Source organism: Corythoichthys intestinalis, chromosome 1, assembly GCF_030265065.1.
Source record: "Corythoichthys intestinalis isolate RoL2023-P3 chromosome 1, ASM3026506v1, whole genome shotgun sequence".
Lineage (NCBI taxonomy): Eukaryota > Metazoa > Chordata > Actinopteri > Syngnathiformes > Syngnathidae > Corythoichthys > Corythoichthys intestinalis.
In genome coordinates, this window is record NC_080395.1 from 82236329 (window position 1) to 82253690 (window position 17362).

At 41.0% G+C, this 17362-nt stretch overlaps 1 protein-coding gene across 5 annotated transcripts in view; it reads right to left on the minus strand.

Moving 5' to 3' along the window:
* Positions 1 to 17023, minus strand: part of LOC130919691 (protein-cysteine N-palmitoyltransferase HHAT-like) — a 288601-nt gene extending 271578 nt beyond the window's left edge. For 2 of the 5 annotated variants that reach the window (XM_057842365.1, XM_057842359.1), the window contains exon 1: positions 16841 to 16913. In XM_057842365.1, coding sequence (XP_057698348.1) covers positions 16841 to 16870 — 30 coding nt within the window. In that variant the 5' untranslated portion in view covers positions 16871 to 16913. Of the gene's footprint in view, positions 1 to 16840 lie in introns of all 5 variants that reach the window. The other 3 variants (XM_057842364.1, XM_057842366.1, XM_057842361.1) reach the window with 2 other exon arrangements.
* Positions 17024 to 17362: the final 339 nt, after the last annotated feature.

Consider the following 17362-nt stretch of genomic DNA (forward strand, 5'->3'; position numbering starts at 1 on the left):
TTTTATCGATTTACCGTGTGCACATTTGAGACCTTGGCACGGAGGGGATTAGTTTGATCATCCTCAAAATTGGCGAGACTGTTCATAAGACATATGAAATCTTAATTTATCAAAATGGTGTATTTTCATTCACGGGCCTGACCTAGGCGAGGTGCCAAAGTTGTCCATTTTTTCGGCTAAACGCCAAATTCGGATAATGACTGATAACTCCCTCATACAACGTTCAATCTCTTTTAAATGTGTGTGAAGTATCCCAGCCTGAACAGGACTGGATTGAAATATTACCAATTGTGCCTGGCACCTCCTAGTGGGAACAGGAAATGCACTTTTTTACGGGACACACTCCTCCTCTAAGGGGAAAAAAAAAATCAATCAACCTCAAACCTGCATAAGGGAAGCCTTAAGACGTGTTGAGATGGCTGATGAAAATTATTGAGGTTTGGGTAAAGCAGAAGGGTCCAAAACGAAAGTGATTATGACTGTCATCATTTTCTCTCTCCACATATTTCGAAGAGTCATAACTTGGGAGATGCAGAGGGGGGCTGTCTGCCACCACCTCGACCTGCATGCCGTCCGAGTTTGCGTGGCGTCCGAGTTGCGCCAAACTGCGAGGGCCCGTTCAGTCCTGCTTGCAGGCCTAGTTATTTTTTTTTTTCATGGCAAATGAAAATGGCCAATTTGAAGGCCTGAACATGCTCAAAAACTCACCAAAATTTGCACATACATGCGGCTTCGCATAAATTTCGATAATTTAGCAACGTTAAAAAAAATATCAAGAAATGGCTCAGTGGCGCCCCCTTGAAATTTTAAAAATGCCCTTTGCTTTGATGTTTTTCAACGTAGAGCGATGAAATTTGGGGAGTGGATACGTTGTCCAGAACCGCTTCAAAAATTCTCTAGCACCCATTTTCAAGACCCAACAGGAAATTGGATATTTTGGATTGAATGTTGAAAAACATGGCATTTTCGTCGAAAACCAGCATGCACGTTTCAGACCATTGCGCGGAGCCAGTACGTTGGATCTTCCTCAAAATTGGTGTAAGTGTTCATGAGACATATAAGATATTAATTTGTGAAAATGGTGAGTTTCCGTTCACGGGCCTTACCTGGGCGGGTTACCAAATTCGGATGTTTTTTTGGCAACGCGCCAATTTCAGTAAATGACTAATAACTTCCTGATACAAGGTGCAATCTTTTTCATATTTGGCATGCGTGTAAGGTGTCTGAACCTGAACACGACTGCATTGAAATATTACCCATTAAGCCTGGCGCCCCCTACTGGGAACAGGAAACTGCCTTTTTTACGAGAAAGGCTTCTCCTTGGGGAAAAAAATCAATTGCACTCAAACCTGCATCAGGGGAGCCTTAAGACATGTGTTCAGGTATCTGATGAAAAATATTGAGTTTTCGTTGAAGCGGCGGGGTCCAAACAGGAAAGTAAAAAGACCCTTGGCATTTGTCTCAAAATGGCCAATTTCAAGGTCTGAACATGCTCGAAAACTCACCAAAATGTGCACATACATGCGGTTTCATGTAAATTTCATGGATTTAGCAACATTGCCAAAAGATGTAATAAAATGGCTCAGTGGCGCCCCCTTCAATTTTTAAAAAAGGCCTTTCCTATTACTTTTTTTCGATGTAGAGTGGTGAAATTTGGGGAGTGGATATGTTGTGCAAAACTGCTCCAAAAAGTCTCTTGCACCAATATTCCAAACCCAACAGGAAATCGGGTATTATGGATTGAATCTTGCAGAACATGGCATTTTAGTCAAAAACCAGCATGCACGTTTGACACCATTACGCCGAGGCAGTAAGTTGAATGCTCCTCAAAATTGGTCAGACTGTTCATGACACATATGAGATGTTAAGTTATCAAAATGGTGACATTTCATTCACGGGCCTGACCTGGGCAGGGGAGCAAATTCCGTTTTTTTTTTTTTGACAACACGCCAATTCAGTAAATGACTAATAACTTCCTGATTGAAGGTACAATCTTTTTCATATCTGCCATGCATGCGAGGTATTTCAGCCTCAACATGACCTTAGTGAAATATTACCCATTACGCCTGGCGCCTCCTAGTGGGAACAGGAAACACCCTTTTAATTAACGAGATAGGCTCCAGCTTCTCGGGGACAAAAATCAATTTACCTCAAACCTGAATCAGGGGAGCCTTAAGACATGTGTTCAGGTGCCTGATGAACTATTTTGTTTCGTTAAAGCAGAGGGGTCCAATAGGAAAGTCATAATGACCGCCGCCATTTTCTCTCGCCACTAATTCTAAACATTCAGACATGCAACATATCTGCCTGGATATCTGTCTGTTGTCGACTGCCACCGCCCCGACCTGCGTGCCGTCCCACTTTGCCTGAGCTCTGAGTTGCGCCATACCGCAAGGGCCCGTTCAGTCCTGCTTGCAGGGCTAGTTAACATTGTTTTGTTTGTAACAGAAAAGACAACCCGCATCAATTTGCCTGAATTAAAAAAAAAAAAAGACACATCAAAACTGTAAAAATACACTCAAGGTACATTTTTGACCATTTGATACTGAAAAATAAAATCAGTAAATAATAACAAAAAAGTTGACCAAAAAAAAAATACTGAATAGAAGAAGAAAAAAAAAGTCTTTGGACAGAAGGACAGTTTTTATTTTTGCTGCTCACAGTATCACCTCCAGTGTGCAATGATGTGGGGTTATTTTGCACTGAGCATGCTAACAGTGCTCACTGGTTTACTGATATAACACTGACAAAGCTGATTGTTGGCAATATTCGGCACGTTTTCGCTGAAAAACAACCAAGTGGCTTCATATCGCTTATGTGTGCTCTTGCTTACTTGAAAAATACTGCGCACACTTTGAAAATGAGAGAGCCACTGCTACCCACTGAGTGGATGTGCAAGTACACTTTATTCTAGTACGGCAAAAAAAAAAAAAAACATGTTCCCTGAGGTCACATGCGCCACCCCTGGCATCGCTCTATTTGAGAAGTACTGCATTAACTTGACGGTCTGAACGGGACAAGTCGCATAGAAGTGGACCATTTCAAATCCGATCTGAGTCACTTTCGTATGTGGTTCAAATCCGATCTGGGCCACATTTTTTCATAACGTGACTGGCGGTCTGAACTGTCATTACTCCCAAATCGGAATTCATGCGGCAATTACGTCAGCAAGAGCAACCAGCAGGGAGGACGGCAGCCATGTAGGCATTAGCGCCTAGCTTGAACTCCGCTTTTAAGCACGAAGCGGGCTTGACCACAGTCACAAAAAAATTGAAGAAAAGAATGAGCCTTACAATTTTCGATTTTCATTCTTTGCGCCGAAGGAGCAATATTTCATTTCATCAGACATAGCCGAGTCGGGGCAAACTGACGCACGCACGTCATTTCATGCACACACGTCAAGGCTCATGTGTGTGCGTGAATGCGTTCTATCAGTCCATATAAACTTTGAATATAAGACTAAACGGGGATTATTAATGTACCTTATTTGTGTCCTCTTTTTAGAAATCAACATATGATCACTCTGGAATAACATACAACTAGCATGTGTAATTTTTTTTATGCTTCTGCGCATGCGGGTCTCTTTGCTGAGCACATCTCGGACTGCGAATTAGTGCACATGCGTGATACTTCAACGGGCTAAATGGACAAAGGCAGTCTGAACGGGCACACCAAAAAACCTTAAATGACAAAAAATCGGATTTGTGCATTAATGCACGAATCCGGTGGAAATTTTTTTTGTCATATCAGTTTTTTGGGCGTGCCCATTCAAACTGCCTTCGTCCATTGAGACCGTTCAAGTTCAACTTCCCCAAGCCGTGTTCACTGCAAGCTAGGTGCTAATAACGCACAGCTGCACCGCTACCGTAGAGTCTCTCTCGCTATTTGATGCCGTAATTGCTGCATGAAATCCGATTTGGGAGAGTGGACAGTACAGACCGCTGCGACAGTCTGGAAAAGTGTGGCCCAAATTGGATTTAAACCACATACGAAAGTGACCCAGATCGGATTTGAAATGGTCCACTTCTATGCGACTTGTCACGTTCAGACCGTCAAGTTAAACCAGTACTTCTCAAATAGTTTTCAGAGTGCGCGCAGTATTTTTGAACTAAGGAAGAGCACTCAGCACACACAGAGTGACAACAGATATGAAGAGCAGTGTGCCACCGCCGTTTTCGAAAGCCGTTTCCGACCGGACTCACTCACGCAGCGACCCACTGTCTTGTCCGGTTCTCACGTCGCCGCCCGAGAAGTGCCATTTTCGGCTTGGGATCGTCACGACGACTGCCCTCACCTACGGTTCTACCTCGGCCGCCGTGAATGCGCTTTTTTCGTGCCGTTTGCCTTTTAGCTTTGACTTTTAATACAGTGGGTGATGATGAAAGACCACTGTTTACTGTGTCTAAAAATAATTATAGTAGACAGCAAGAAGCCAAATCAATTAAGAAGCCACTTAAAGACATTAGACCCCAATCTCATTGTTAAGCCGCTTGTTTTTTTTCAGTGAAAACGTGCCAAATATTGCCAACAATCGTCCTGCTTTGTCAGTGTTATATCAGTAAGCCAGTGAGCATTGTTAGCATGCTAATTGCAAAATAACTCCACACCATTGCAAAGGAGGTAAATACTGTGAGCAGCAAAAATAAAATTGTCCTCATGGGTGAATGTTTCTAATCAATTTTAATTTGGTATTATTTACTGATTTTATTACATTTTATTTTTCTGTAACAAATGCTCAAAAATGTACCTTGAGTGTATTTTTTAGTTTGGATATGAATTTCTTTTTTTTTAATTCAGGCAAATTGATGCACGTCAAGTCTTCTCTGTTACAAACAAAACAATGTAAATAAAGTTATACTTTATTATAAGTTGATCTATGTTACTTTTTTCTTTATTAGAAAAAAAGGAGACAATGTTAGGCAGATGCGGATTTATAATAGTAATTTCATAGACAAATGATACTATTTACAGTGGCGGCAGAGAGTTTGGGGGGGCGCGAAACATTTACGTCTTCCTTGGGGGGGCGTGACAGAAAATAATTGAGAAGCACTGAGTTAAACCCTTGTGGGAATAACGTCCCATTTTGGGACTTTTGTGTTTTAGCAAGATTTACATCAAAGAGAGAGCACATGAAAAAGCCATTGAGAATCGCTGTAATGGTATCCAATTGTCCAAAAAATGTTAGTTCTTTTTCAAACATGTCAAAATGTCAAAATTATTATTGTCATAATTATATGTGGGAATACATTTTATTATCACGCACAGGAAAAACAGTACCTTTTTTGGACTCTATTTTCCCATAAACACCCATTAAAAATCCTAATTTTCCATGTTTTTTGATGCACTGTACCCATGTGTAAGATAAGCTTATTGTATGACACTTATTACGCCAGTCGTACAAGTATGCTCTCCTATAACTACTCCCAAGATATAACGCGAATGATAGTTAAACACTGTAACAATGCATAGTCACGCAGAGTGACTAATGTACAATGTAAACCACATTGTGTGGGAGTGTGTGTGTGTTCAAAACAAAGTTGCTATCTTCACTTAGAGGTGCGCTGCAAATCACAAACTGCCGTCACAATGACGCCTTGCAACTGATGTAATGCATGACTGTGTTGTGTAACCATAACAATGGCTCCCTAATAAAAAGACGGCAGAATGAGGAGCTCCGAGAGAGACTTCGGTGAGACTCTGATTTGGCACGTTGCGCTCTCTCCGACCTCTCCCCAAGCGGCCCTCTGGTAAAATCTCACTCTCCGTCTCCTGTCTCAGTCATTACGTCCTCTCTTGGGTCACTTTTAGGTTTAAGCCTAGTTTAGACCCAACACCCTGATGTGTTATAGTGCATTTCTGGCAATTACCCAATGCATCCCTTCACAGGCGGTAGAACTACATGTGAAAACTAATTTTTTTTTACTTGAGAGTCATAAACGCCATAATACACTAGATGCCGCAAGAGAGCTATTTATCATTTTTCGTTCGGCTGACGTATGTGCTGTGATATGACACCTAAGCCTGTCACAATATGCAATAATTCCATTTATCGCGCGGTATATAAAAATGAAGACGGTAATTTTCCTGCTGCGATTTATCGCCTCGCGTGCACGTGCGCTTGTAACGTGCGTGCGCGCATGACGCACGCGCTTGCGGCAGATGTGTGGCAGACGTGCTTGACAGCGTTGTTTAGAGTTCAGTTTCCTTGTGCCACTGTGTTTTATTGACTTCTGGGTATGTTCGTTTTATACATTTGAGTTTGAGTGACCGTCATTTAATGGATGGAGGCAGGGCCGAGTGCACTGTCGGCGCACAGCAATGAGCAAGCGGAATGAGGAAGCGGACGAACCAGTCTGCAAAATGTTTCTGGAGGTTTTTTCAACAAAGATGGCCAACAGAATAAATCTACTTGCTCATTTGAAACACTATCATCCTCTCCAGTTTTCACTGCTTAGTAAGAAAACTGCATCGCAACAAGCGGAGCCTCCTCGTCACGTTAATTGACAATTAGAGGTATTCGCTTGATGTGAGAAATACAGACGACACCGCGCAAAATAGCGTTCCCTCACGGAAAGTGAAGTCCGCTGCATTGCTGAAGAAATGAGACCGTTTTACCTCTGTTAAATGATATTTGATACCTTTGGGAGCCAAATTTTTGTTACTGCTACTTACTTAGTCTATTTTTCTCTGTTGTTGTTGAAGTGCAATTACTGTTACTGCAACTTTATACCTATGTGCCTAAATTCTTCAGTTATTAAGTGCAATTTTATTTTTTCTTGAAGAAAGACATTTATTATGTGTTTCTGTGCGGTATTAATATTGTTGTCTTTTACTTGAAAGAGGCATGGTCTATTGTTTTTAGTTGTGATTTCTTAAAAGGTATTTTTTAATTTAAAAGTAAACATTTATTGTGTTTAAATGGGTGCGCTTGATCTATTAATATATACTGTATTCTCACTGTGTTATTGTAAATCGGTTAAAAAGGAATGGGACTTGATAAGCATATGCTTCTCTCGTCAGCCCTTGTCTTTTCTTCGTTTTTTTCGGGTTGCTCATATCACATCTTGCAACTGTCAATGATACCGATGATGACGACAGTAAATAAATAAATAAAAGCTCCCAAAAAAAACAAACAAAAAAAAATTTTTTTTTGGGGGGGGGGGGGGGCGCAATAATATCGCATATCGCAATAATTTATGAGATAATTTATCGCCCACTAAAATTTGTTATCGCGACAGGCCTAATGACACCATTCTGATACCAAAGCAAGCAGGCCTGCTGGCGTGTGTAAACGCAATACCAGTGACGTGCACGTGAGTACGACTATGTGATGAGTGTGTGTGCGCGCGCGCATGTATGCAAGAAAGATTAGACTATTAGGCTCGAGCATATGACGTGGCACTCGTGAGGTTTCCGCCCCTATCGCCATGTTGGAAGCAGGAAGTTCGGTGTCAGAACTCTGGGAAACACAAACAGTGAGGCATTTCGACTCAGGTCGTTCTTTAAAAATGATTGGTAATTATTGTTCGGTAAAGAATTGCAACAACCGATCGAATAGAAAGGAGAATGTACAGCTCGACGGAACCCCACTGAGTTTCTTCCGGATCCCTACATGGAGAAAAGACGAGGGAAAGCTCATATCTGAACTTCCCAAACGTCTAAGAATGGCATGGGTGGCCTCGATCAGAAGGAAGGGCATAACGTTTGATTCTCCAGTTACACACAGTTTGCTCTATGCACTTCCACTCTGGTAAGTTAATTTCGTTTGTCTACGCAAATTTCGGTAACTTTATGCCCTAAGTCGGCCTGTTGTTAGCTATAGCTACCGCTAAACAACTAGCATGCATACATGTGCATTGTCTTCATAAGACATAATTCCTGTCGTTTCTAAATGAAAAAGCTATAACATGTTGCCGTGAGATAGTGGCAAAGAATTTGTACACAGGCTACATTGTCTGCAACAAATCTGTTTTCTAAAACACAGCATTGAGTTGTCACTTAACTATCACAGCTCAGTACAGCACAAATTCAGATGTTCATGACAATGAAAGTGTAAACATACATTGCCTACTTTTGCAGGAACGATGGTGTTGCCGTTTGCTACGGTCATAATGTGCAGGTCCTGCACCGATCCGCAGCAAAAATGTTCGTTGCTTTGTAGCGATTTGTAGTTTCGGAATTGCTGATGAATGTAGTAACTTACACCAAACACTAAATACAGCATGATGTCAATTTCGCGTAGTGGTGGAAGCTTGTCGACATCTTTATTCCATTTGTGTTCGGCTTGCTCGTGAGGGTCAACATTGTTCACATCCTTAAGTTTGCTCACATATTTGTCCTTCGCCGTGGTAACAAGTTTGTCTCTGTATCAAACTGGCAAGTTTTCCTTACTTTTTTCCATCTTTGGCACTCGTAGTTGAATTGAATTTGCCGTTAGGTTTAAATGTCCCGTGATAGCAGACGTGCTTCCAATATGGCTGCGTTGTCGCAAATCTCGCATGATCCCGTGTTGCTGTGACGTAAACGCTCGAGCCTAATAGGTGTTTTACTAAGATAGCAATACTTACTATGTGTTTGTGTGTTGGTATGAACATATTCAGGGTGTCCGCGCATGCATGTGTGTCTGCCCGAGCGTGAATGTGCACACGCACGCGTATCTCTTTGAATGATCAATCATGAATCTTTGAGCGTGCGCGCAACTTCAAAAGGCACATCAAAGCAGCAGTTTGGGAGATATCCTCAAGTATGGCTTTCGAAACTCATTTTGAGGATTGGGCACAAACCAAATGTCCCAGAGCCAAATTTCCAAATGTAATTACTAAAATATGACACAATTCAACATTTAGTGAAGTTTGGTTCACTTCTGCGCAGCGGTTTTGGAGATATCAACAATATTACATTTATCTTCCATATTGCACTTGTTTTCGCCTAAGGAGGTCAATATGGATTTCAAAATTCATTTTGAGGATTGCGCACAAACCAAATGTCCTAGAACCAATTTCCCAGTGTAATTACTAGAATATGACACAATTCAACATTTGGTGAGCTTTGGTTCACTTCTGCGCAGCGGTGTGGGAGATATCATCAAAATTAAGATTCTCTTCCAAAGTGCACTGATCTCGCGCTAAAGAGGTGAGCATGACTTTTGGAACTCATTTTGAGGATTGCGCACAAACCAAATGTCCTAGAACCAAATTTCCAAACGTAATTACTAGATTATGACACAATTCAACATTTGGTGAAGTTTGGTTCACTTCTGCGCAGCGGTTTTGGAGATATCATCAATATTACATTTTTCTTCCATATCGCACTTATTTCCGTCTAAGGAGGTATACATGGATTTCAAAAGTCATTTTGAGGTTTGCGCTCAAACCAAATGTCACAGAGCTAAATTTCCAAACGTTATTACTATAATATGACACAATTCACCATTTGATGAGCTTTGGTTCCATTCTGCGAAGCGGTTTGGGAGCTATCATTAAAAAAAAAAAAAATTCCTATGTGTCCCAAAGAATTTGAAAATGCCATTATCAAAAAATGTTGTGTTCCAAAAAAAAAAAAAAAATGTTATGATTTATTAACATATTGAAGGCTCTAACTTGTCCATATTGAATAATCCAATTTAAATGGTTTTTTTTTTATATTTATGCAGATGAGTTACTTTTACCCATAACACAATACTGCTTTTTATTGCTTTTATTGTCCATAGAGGGCATTAAAAATAAAAATGTATGAATAGGTCTGATGCCACTGAACATTTTGAGTGGTCGCATGTAAAAAAAAAAAAAAATATTCAGAAATACAGATAATACACTTCAAACAAGGTCCTATTTGGAGCCTTTTTTCCTACGTGTCGCAAACAATTTGATAATGCCATTGTAAAAAAATGTGTTCCAAAAAAAGTTTTATCCTATTTTTATTGACATATTGAAGGCTCTAACTTGTCGATATTGAATATTCCAATTTGAATGTGTTTTATATATATAAATATATATATACAGGTATATGCAGATGACAGTTACTTTTGCTCTTAGCACAATATTGCTCTTATTGTCCATAGAGGGCATCAAAAATAAATAAACAAATAAAAACTATATAGGTATGGATAGGTCTGATGCCACTAACATTTTGAGTGGTCGTAAGTAAAAAAATATTCAGAAACGACTTTGATATTACAATTCAAAGCAACGTTCCAAAATGGAACGTTTTTTCCTATGTGCCGCAAAAAAAATTAAAATGTCCAAAAATGTTGCGTTCCAAACAAAATTTTGTTATGATTTATTAACATATCGAAGGCTCTAATTTGTCCATATTGAATATTCCAATTTGAATGTGTATTTTATATATATGTATATATATATATATATATATATATATATATATATATATATATACATATGTATGCAGATGACAGTTACTTTTGCTCTTAGCTAGAGCTGAAACGAGTACTCGAGCAACTCGAGTAACTCGAGTTTAAAAACTGATCCGAGTAATTTTATTCACCTCGAGTAATCGTTTATTTTGACAGCTCTAAGCATCACGTTTGGCTCGGACTACTTTTAATGCGGGACAACGCGCTGTCACGTGCGGAGAGGAAGAAGGGAAAAAAAAAAACTTACTGCAGCTGACAGCCGCCACAAACGACGCCGACGTTGCCAAATACTAGCCCGCACGATGCTACGTTGGTAACAGCTAGCGTCTGATGCGTCTCATAAATATCACATGTATGTTGAACTAGATGCGCAATGACAGACTCGGCCGCGTCTGGGCAGCGTTATTAAACAGCCGCCATCTTAAAGCAGTACAGCGCTAAGCGCTAATAAAGAGCGCTAAGCGCTAATAAATAAGATTAACGTTACTGTCGCTACTAGCTCACGTAAAGTTAGCCCTGCGGAGGACTAGGTTTCAATTAATTATGACCACTGTCGTTGCGTGGCTAACGCGTCTTACATACAGGCTTTAAGATAACATAGCATTGTGGAGTGATGAGGGTGTAAAATAAAAACTTAATCATGCTAACTATCAATTTTAGCTCAGGAGTCATTGCTGGAAAAAGCACCAAGTAGCACTGGTCCCTAATGTGCTCCAGTACAGCCAGTATCATACATTTATTTTGAACACTGCAAAAACTCAAAATCCCATCAGGACTTACAGTTTAGACTAACTTAAAACTTAACTAGAACTTAAAAATGGCTTGACACAAAGAGAAATTCAATTGAAACACGTGGGAAAAAATCCTAACTTTTAAGTGATGTGTGTTATCAAGCGTAACGGCATTTTTAGGTAATATATATATATATTTGTTGTGTTCATGTAATATAAGAGTCCTATAGAGGGCGCTATCCCAAGTGCTGTGGCAGGATAGAACTAAGGGTCGGGGAGAAGAAGTGTTCAGTGCATGCAATAAGAAATAAAGCTGCGTCCTGTTCTGTTCAATCCTACTGTGTGGTAAATGTCTAATAACCCCGCACAACAAAGTGGCGACGAGGCAAGTAGTGAGGACGAAATGGCTTTACTCTCCTTGCAACCTCCTGCGGTTTTCCTGGAGTGCCCAGGTGAACCAAAGATCGCATTCGAAGCGTGGAAAAAGTTGTACGACAACTATTTGCTTGCTATCGGGGGGACATGACTTTCCCGCGGAGAGGAAGAGAGCCTTGATTATTCACTGCTTGGGAACAGAAGGACAACGAATCTACAGCACTTTGCCACTCGATTCTGATGACTTCACAGGGACTGTGAGCGCTTTGGAAAAATACTTTTCTCCGAAAGTGAATGTTGTCGCCGAGAGGTACCGTTTTCGCCAGCGGGCACAAGCGGTGGGTGAGTCTACAGATCACTACGTTGCGGCATTGCGTGAGCTCGTTAAACATTGTGGATTTGGCAACATCGAGAATGAGATGCTGCGCGACCAGATTGTAGAAAAGACCAACAATCCGCGCATACGTGAAAGACTGCTAATGGAGGAGAATTTGACTCTAGAAAGAACACTGGACATAGCTCAGCGTATTGAAGCTGCTATAGCCAATGCAAAGGCCATTACGGAGAGCGATACTTCAAAAGATGTTGCCGCGGTGCACGTGAAAAAGAAGGGCAATTTCAAAACAAAGTGGAGCAAGTCAAAGATGGACGGGAAAAGCAAGTCAAAGATGGACGGAAAAGGCAACACATGCTACCGTTGTGGGTCAGAAAACCATCTTGCTAATGATAAATCTTGTCCTGCTAAAGACTGCAAATGTAAAATGTGTGGAAAAATAGGGCATTATTCTCGCGTTTGTAAATCCTCTGCTAAGCCTGTAAATGAAGTGTCTAATGATAGTGATGACGTGATTGTGCCTGAAATTACTGTCTTGGCTGTGAACAGTGGTATTGACATTTCTAAGTTAATGTGTACTGCTACTATTACTGCACCTACTGCTCAGGCTTGTGATATTGAGATGCTTATTGATACAGGGTCAGGTGTTTCTATACTGCCTAGTGATGTGTACCATAATCACTTTAGTTTGAGTAAGGTAAATGAACCCAAAGTGCAACTGGTTACATATTCTAAAGATAAATTGAATGTGTTAGGGAGTCTTAAAGCTGAAGTTACTTACCATAACAAGAGTGCTACTACTGATTTTTACATTGTCAAAACGGGAACACCTATACTTGGTATGGACCTTGTTGCTGCTCTTGAGTTGGAGATAAAAGGAGGACAGTTGCTATCTGACAGTGCTACGGTCTGTGCAACCCTTCATCAAACTGAAGCCTCAACCAAACAAACAGTGAAAGCTCCAGTTGCGTTTGGATGTGCAAAAGACTTTGTTCACAAGGTAAAGATACGGCCAGAAGTCAAGCCAGTTCAACAAAAGCTCCGCCGATTACCTCTTTCAGTGCGTGATGCTGTGTCAAGTGAACTAAAAAACCTGGAAGGAAACAGAATTATCGAGAGAGTTGATGCATCTGAGTGGGTATCCCCAATCGTAGTCACCCAGAGGAAAACTGGTGGCATTCGTATGTGTGTGGACTTGAGGGAACCGAACAAATCTGTCGTTGTAGATGGGCATCCTCTGCCGTTGATTGAGGACATAATGTCTGAGCTGAGTGGTGCTGTAATGTTTTCTACCCTAGATCTCAAATCCGCGTATCATCAACTGAAGCTGCATGAAGATAGCAGAGGGCTAACTGCTTTTGTGACACACGACGGACTGTTCCAATATTGCAGAGTTCCATACGGTCTTAGCTCCGCCCCTGCCGCGTTTCAGAAGATGATGTCAATGATCCTCAGTGGACTTAAAGGTGTACAGTGCTACCTTGATGATGTCATCGTCTATGGAACTTCTGAAGCGGCGCATGATGAAAATTTGAAGGCTGTGCTACGTAAAATAAACAATGCAGGCCTGAGACTGAACATGGACAAATGCAAATTTCGTCAAACTACTCTGAGTTTTCTTGGCTGCAAGATTGGCCCGGATGGTCTGCTGCCAGATGATTCTCACGTAACTGCAATTCTGAATGCTCCGCCTCCTACTGACCTTGCTACGCTGCGCTCATTCCTGGGGCTGACAACCTGGTACAATAAATTTGTTCCCAACTATGCTGATGTTGTGGAGCCCTTAAGAGCTTTATTGAGAAAGAACAGTACATTTAATTAAATGGAATGATGAATGTCAAGTGAGTTTTGACCAAGTCATACGTCTGATTGTGAACAGCCCTGCACTAGCACTATTTGATCCCGACAAGTCTACCATAGTATCTACTGATGCTTCCGACTATGGACTTGGAGCCGTCCTTACTCAAATGGACAACAATGGTGAAGAACGTACTGTGGCTTTTGGCTCTCGCAGTCTGTCGGATGCTGAAAGAAAGTATTCCATTGTCGAGAAGGAAGCGCTAGCATGCGTTTGGTCTGTTGAAAAGTGGCGAACATGGCTCTGGGGAAGAAAATTCCTTCTGCGCACCGATCATCGAGCGTTAACTACACTCCTCACGACCAAAGGGAACAACCGCGCTGGCCTAAGGATAGCCAGGTGGTCTGCTCGTTTGATGGAGTTTGACTATAATGTCGAATATAGAAAAGGATCACTGAACAATGTTGCTGACTGCCTATCGAGACTCCCACTACCAGAGACGGATGCCGCATATGCTGAGAATGTGGAGTCTGTTGCAACCATTCTCACTGACCTAAGTGCTGTTTCTGAGGATGACTTTCAGTCCGCCTGCCGCGCCTGCCCGGTGCTAACAAAGCTGCGCGCTCAGATAAAAAGGGGCTGGCCTTCAAAGAAGACAGCGCTTGATCCTGAATTACAGCCCTACTATCTGATTAGAGATGAGCTTGTGGTCATTGAGGACTGTGTCATCAGAGGTACTCATCGTTTACTTGTGCCTGAGTCCATGCAGAAAAGGCTCATTGATATCGCTCATGAGACACACCAAGGCATTGTTAGGACAAAACGCCTCTGAGAACTGTATTGGTGGTACAAGATGGACTCACAAATCCTGACATTTGTTAAAAACTGTACAACCTGCCGTCAGAACGACAAAACAACCATAACCCATGATGCTCCGCTTCATCCTGTACCTCTGCCAGCCGCTGCCTGGGAGAAGGTTTCAGTGGACATTGTGGGCCCGTTCGAGATAGCACCTGCTGACTGTAGGTTTGCTATAACACTAGTCGATTACTATAGCAAATGGCCTGAAGTGGCTTTCACTCCCCGTACTGACACCGCTACTGTGATTCAGTTCCTGACCAATATTTTCTGTCGAGAGGGGAATCCAAGAGAGCTGGTCAGTGATAACGGACCTCAGTTCGTCTCCACTGAGTTTGCCGAGTTCCTCAAGAAAAGGGAGATTATACACTTGAAATCATCGGTATACTACCCGAGAGCTAATGGTGAGGTAGAACGTTTTAACCGTGTTATCAAAGACTGTTTACAGTCCGCTACAATCCAAAAGCAACCATGGAAAACATTCCTGAGAACTTTCCTGATGGACTACAGAGCAACACCTCATTCCACCACTGGAGTATCCCCTTCAGAACTGCTCCATGGACGTCGAATGAGAACAAAGCTGGTAATTAAAGAGATGCCTGTACCGTCCACAGATGAGCACACTATGCGTGAAAGAGTCAAACAAAAACAAATAAAATCAAAAGAATACACAGATGCTCACCGACATGCCAAAACAACAGCATTCCGGCCTGGTGACCAAGTTGGGGTAAGGAAGCCATGGAAAGTAAAGAAAGGAGACCGGAAGTTCACCAAACCAATGACTGTTGTGGCCAGGAAAAGTTCTAACAGTTACTTGCTAGATGATGGACGAGTCTGGAACACCTCACGCTTATCCAGATTGCCGGAGTTGAACCCAGAACCTAACTTGGACAATGCAATGGACTGTATTGAGCACGGGACTGACAAACCACCTGATCCTGAGTCTGGTTCTGCACCTAGGCCTACCAGGAATAGAAAACCACCAAGTTGGACCAAGGACTTTGTCATGTTTAAATGAGTGCAAAGGAATGCCTTATTTGTTTAACAGTTTAAGTTTGAGTTTTTGAGTTACATACTAAATACTGAGCAGTATACGTGAAGGTTATTTTGATACATTGAGAGCTCATGGTATAAGAAGTATCCTTTGTTGATAAGGGGAAGATGTTGTGTTCATGTAATATAAGAGTCCTATAGAGGGCGCTATCCCAAGTGCTGTGGCAGGATAGAACTAAGGGTCGGGGAGAAGAAGTGTTCAGTGCATGCAATAAGAAATAAAGCTGCGTCCTGTTCTGTTCAATCCTACTGTGTGGTAAATGTCTAATAACCCCGCACAACAATATTTATATTTTAAAAAAAATAAGAATAATAAGATCTAAAAGTTTTTTGAGTGACAGCAGTGATTTAGTCTTTTTTTTTTTAATTCTAGCTACAATACACATCGAAAATAAAGACATTGATTGACTGAAAATGGTTCAAGATTAGATGAAATGTCTTGTTTTCTCATGTATATTTATAATTGTTCTTCCCCTAAAAATATATTTGTTTTAACCGATTACTCGATTAATCGATAGAATTTTCAGTCGATTACTCGATTACTAAAATATTCGATAGCTGCAGCCCTACTCTTAGCACAATATTGCTTTTATTGTCCATAGAGGGCATCAAAAATGAATTAATAAATAAAAACTATATAGGTATGGATAGGTCTGATGCAACTGAATATTTCTGAGTGGACGCAAGTAAAAAAAAAAAATGTTCAGAAATGACTTTGATACTACACTTCAAAGCAACGTTCCAAAATGGAACGTTTTTTCCTATGCGTCGCAAAAAAGTTAATGTTGTTCCAATAATGTTTTAATGTTATGTTTATTCGCAAATCTAAGGCTCTAATTTGTCCATATTGAACATTTCAATTTGAATGTGTTTTTATATATATGTAGATAACAGTTACTTTTGCTCTTAGCACAATATTGCTTTTATTGTCCATAAAGGGCATCAAAAATAAATAAATAAAAACTCTAAGTATGTATGTATGTAAAAAAATATATTCAGAAATGACTTTGATATTAGACTTCAAAGCGACGTTCCAAAAGGGAACGTTTTTTCCTATGTGTCGCAAAAAAAAAATCAGCACACAAAGGTTAATGCCTCACTCGATTCGGAAAAAACACGAAAAAATCGGATTCGTGCATTAAGACCTGTAGTATAAATGTAGCCTTAGACAGTACTTAACAGGCTGTTTTAACCTTCAAAGTCAGAACAGCCGACTCTTACGTTTTGTCTCGTTCACTAGCAACTTACAATTAAGTGCTATGCACGTGCTAACTATGCACGATTTTAGACTTTATATTACAAATATGAAAGATGCTTACCTTAATGTGATCCCTGGCCCTGTTTTCCATGAATTGTCATGTTTTGTCCCATAGTTTGACACTTGTTGTACTACAAACTACGCATAAACAGTAGAGATGGGATGCTCGAGCCTTGAGCAAATGAAGTAGAGGCGTGTCAAAGCAGTGTTCCGAAAACTGCGTCGAGCAAGCCAAAAGTCACGTGACTGTCGTGTATTTTATCTTTTTTACAGAAGAGCGTGAGACATGAGTCCTACTGTGAGCCAATACACCGTTCCCGTTTGACGTCATATCCGCCCCTGCGCCGCCATATTTTAAGGCAAAAAGAGCAATAACACAAGAGCTCTCATGATGGTTTTATCTTGTTGGGTCCGTGGATGTGTTAACAGAGCAGATGGGGCGAAGAAAATTGGACTGTACTCCATTCCAAAGGTCAGACGACATGAAGGAGATTTCATTTCACTAAATTGCTCACAGAGGAACGTCGTCGTCTCTGGTTAGCAAATATGAAGAGGAAAGATGAACCCTCGAAATATGCTAAGG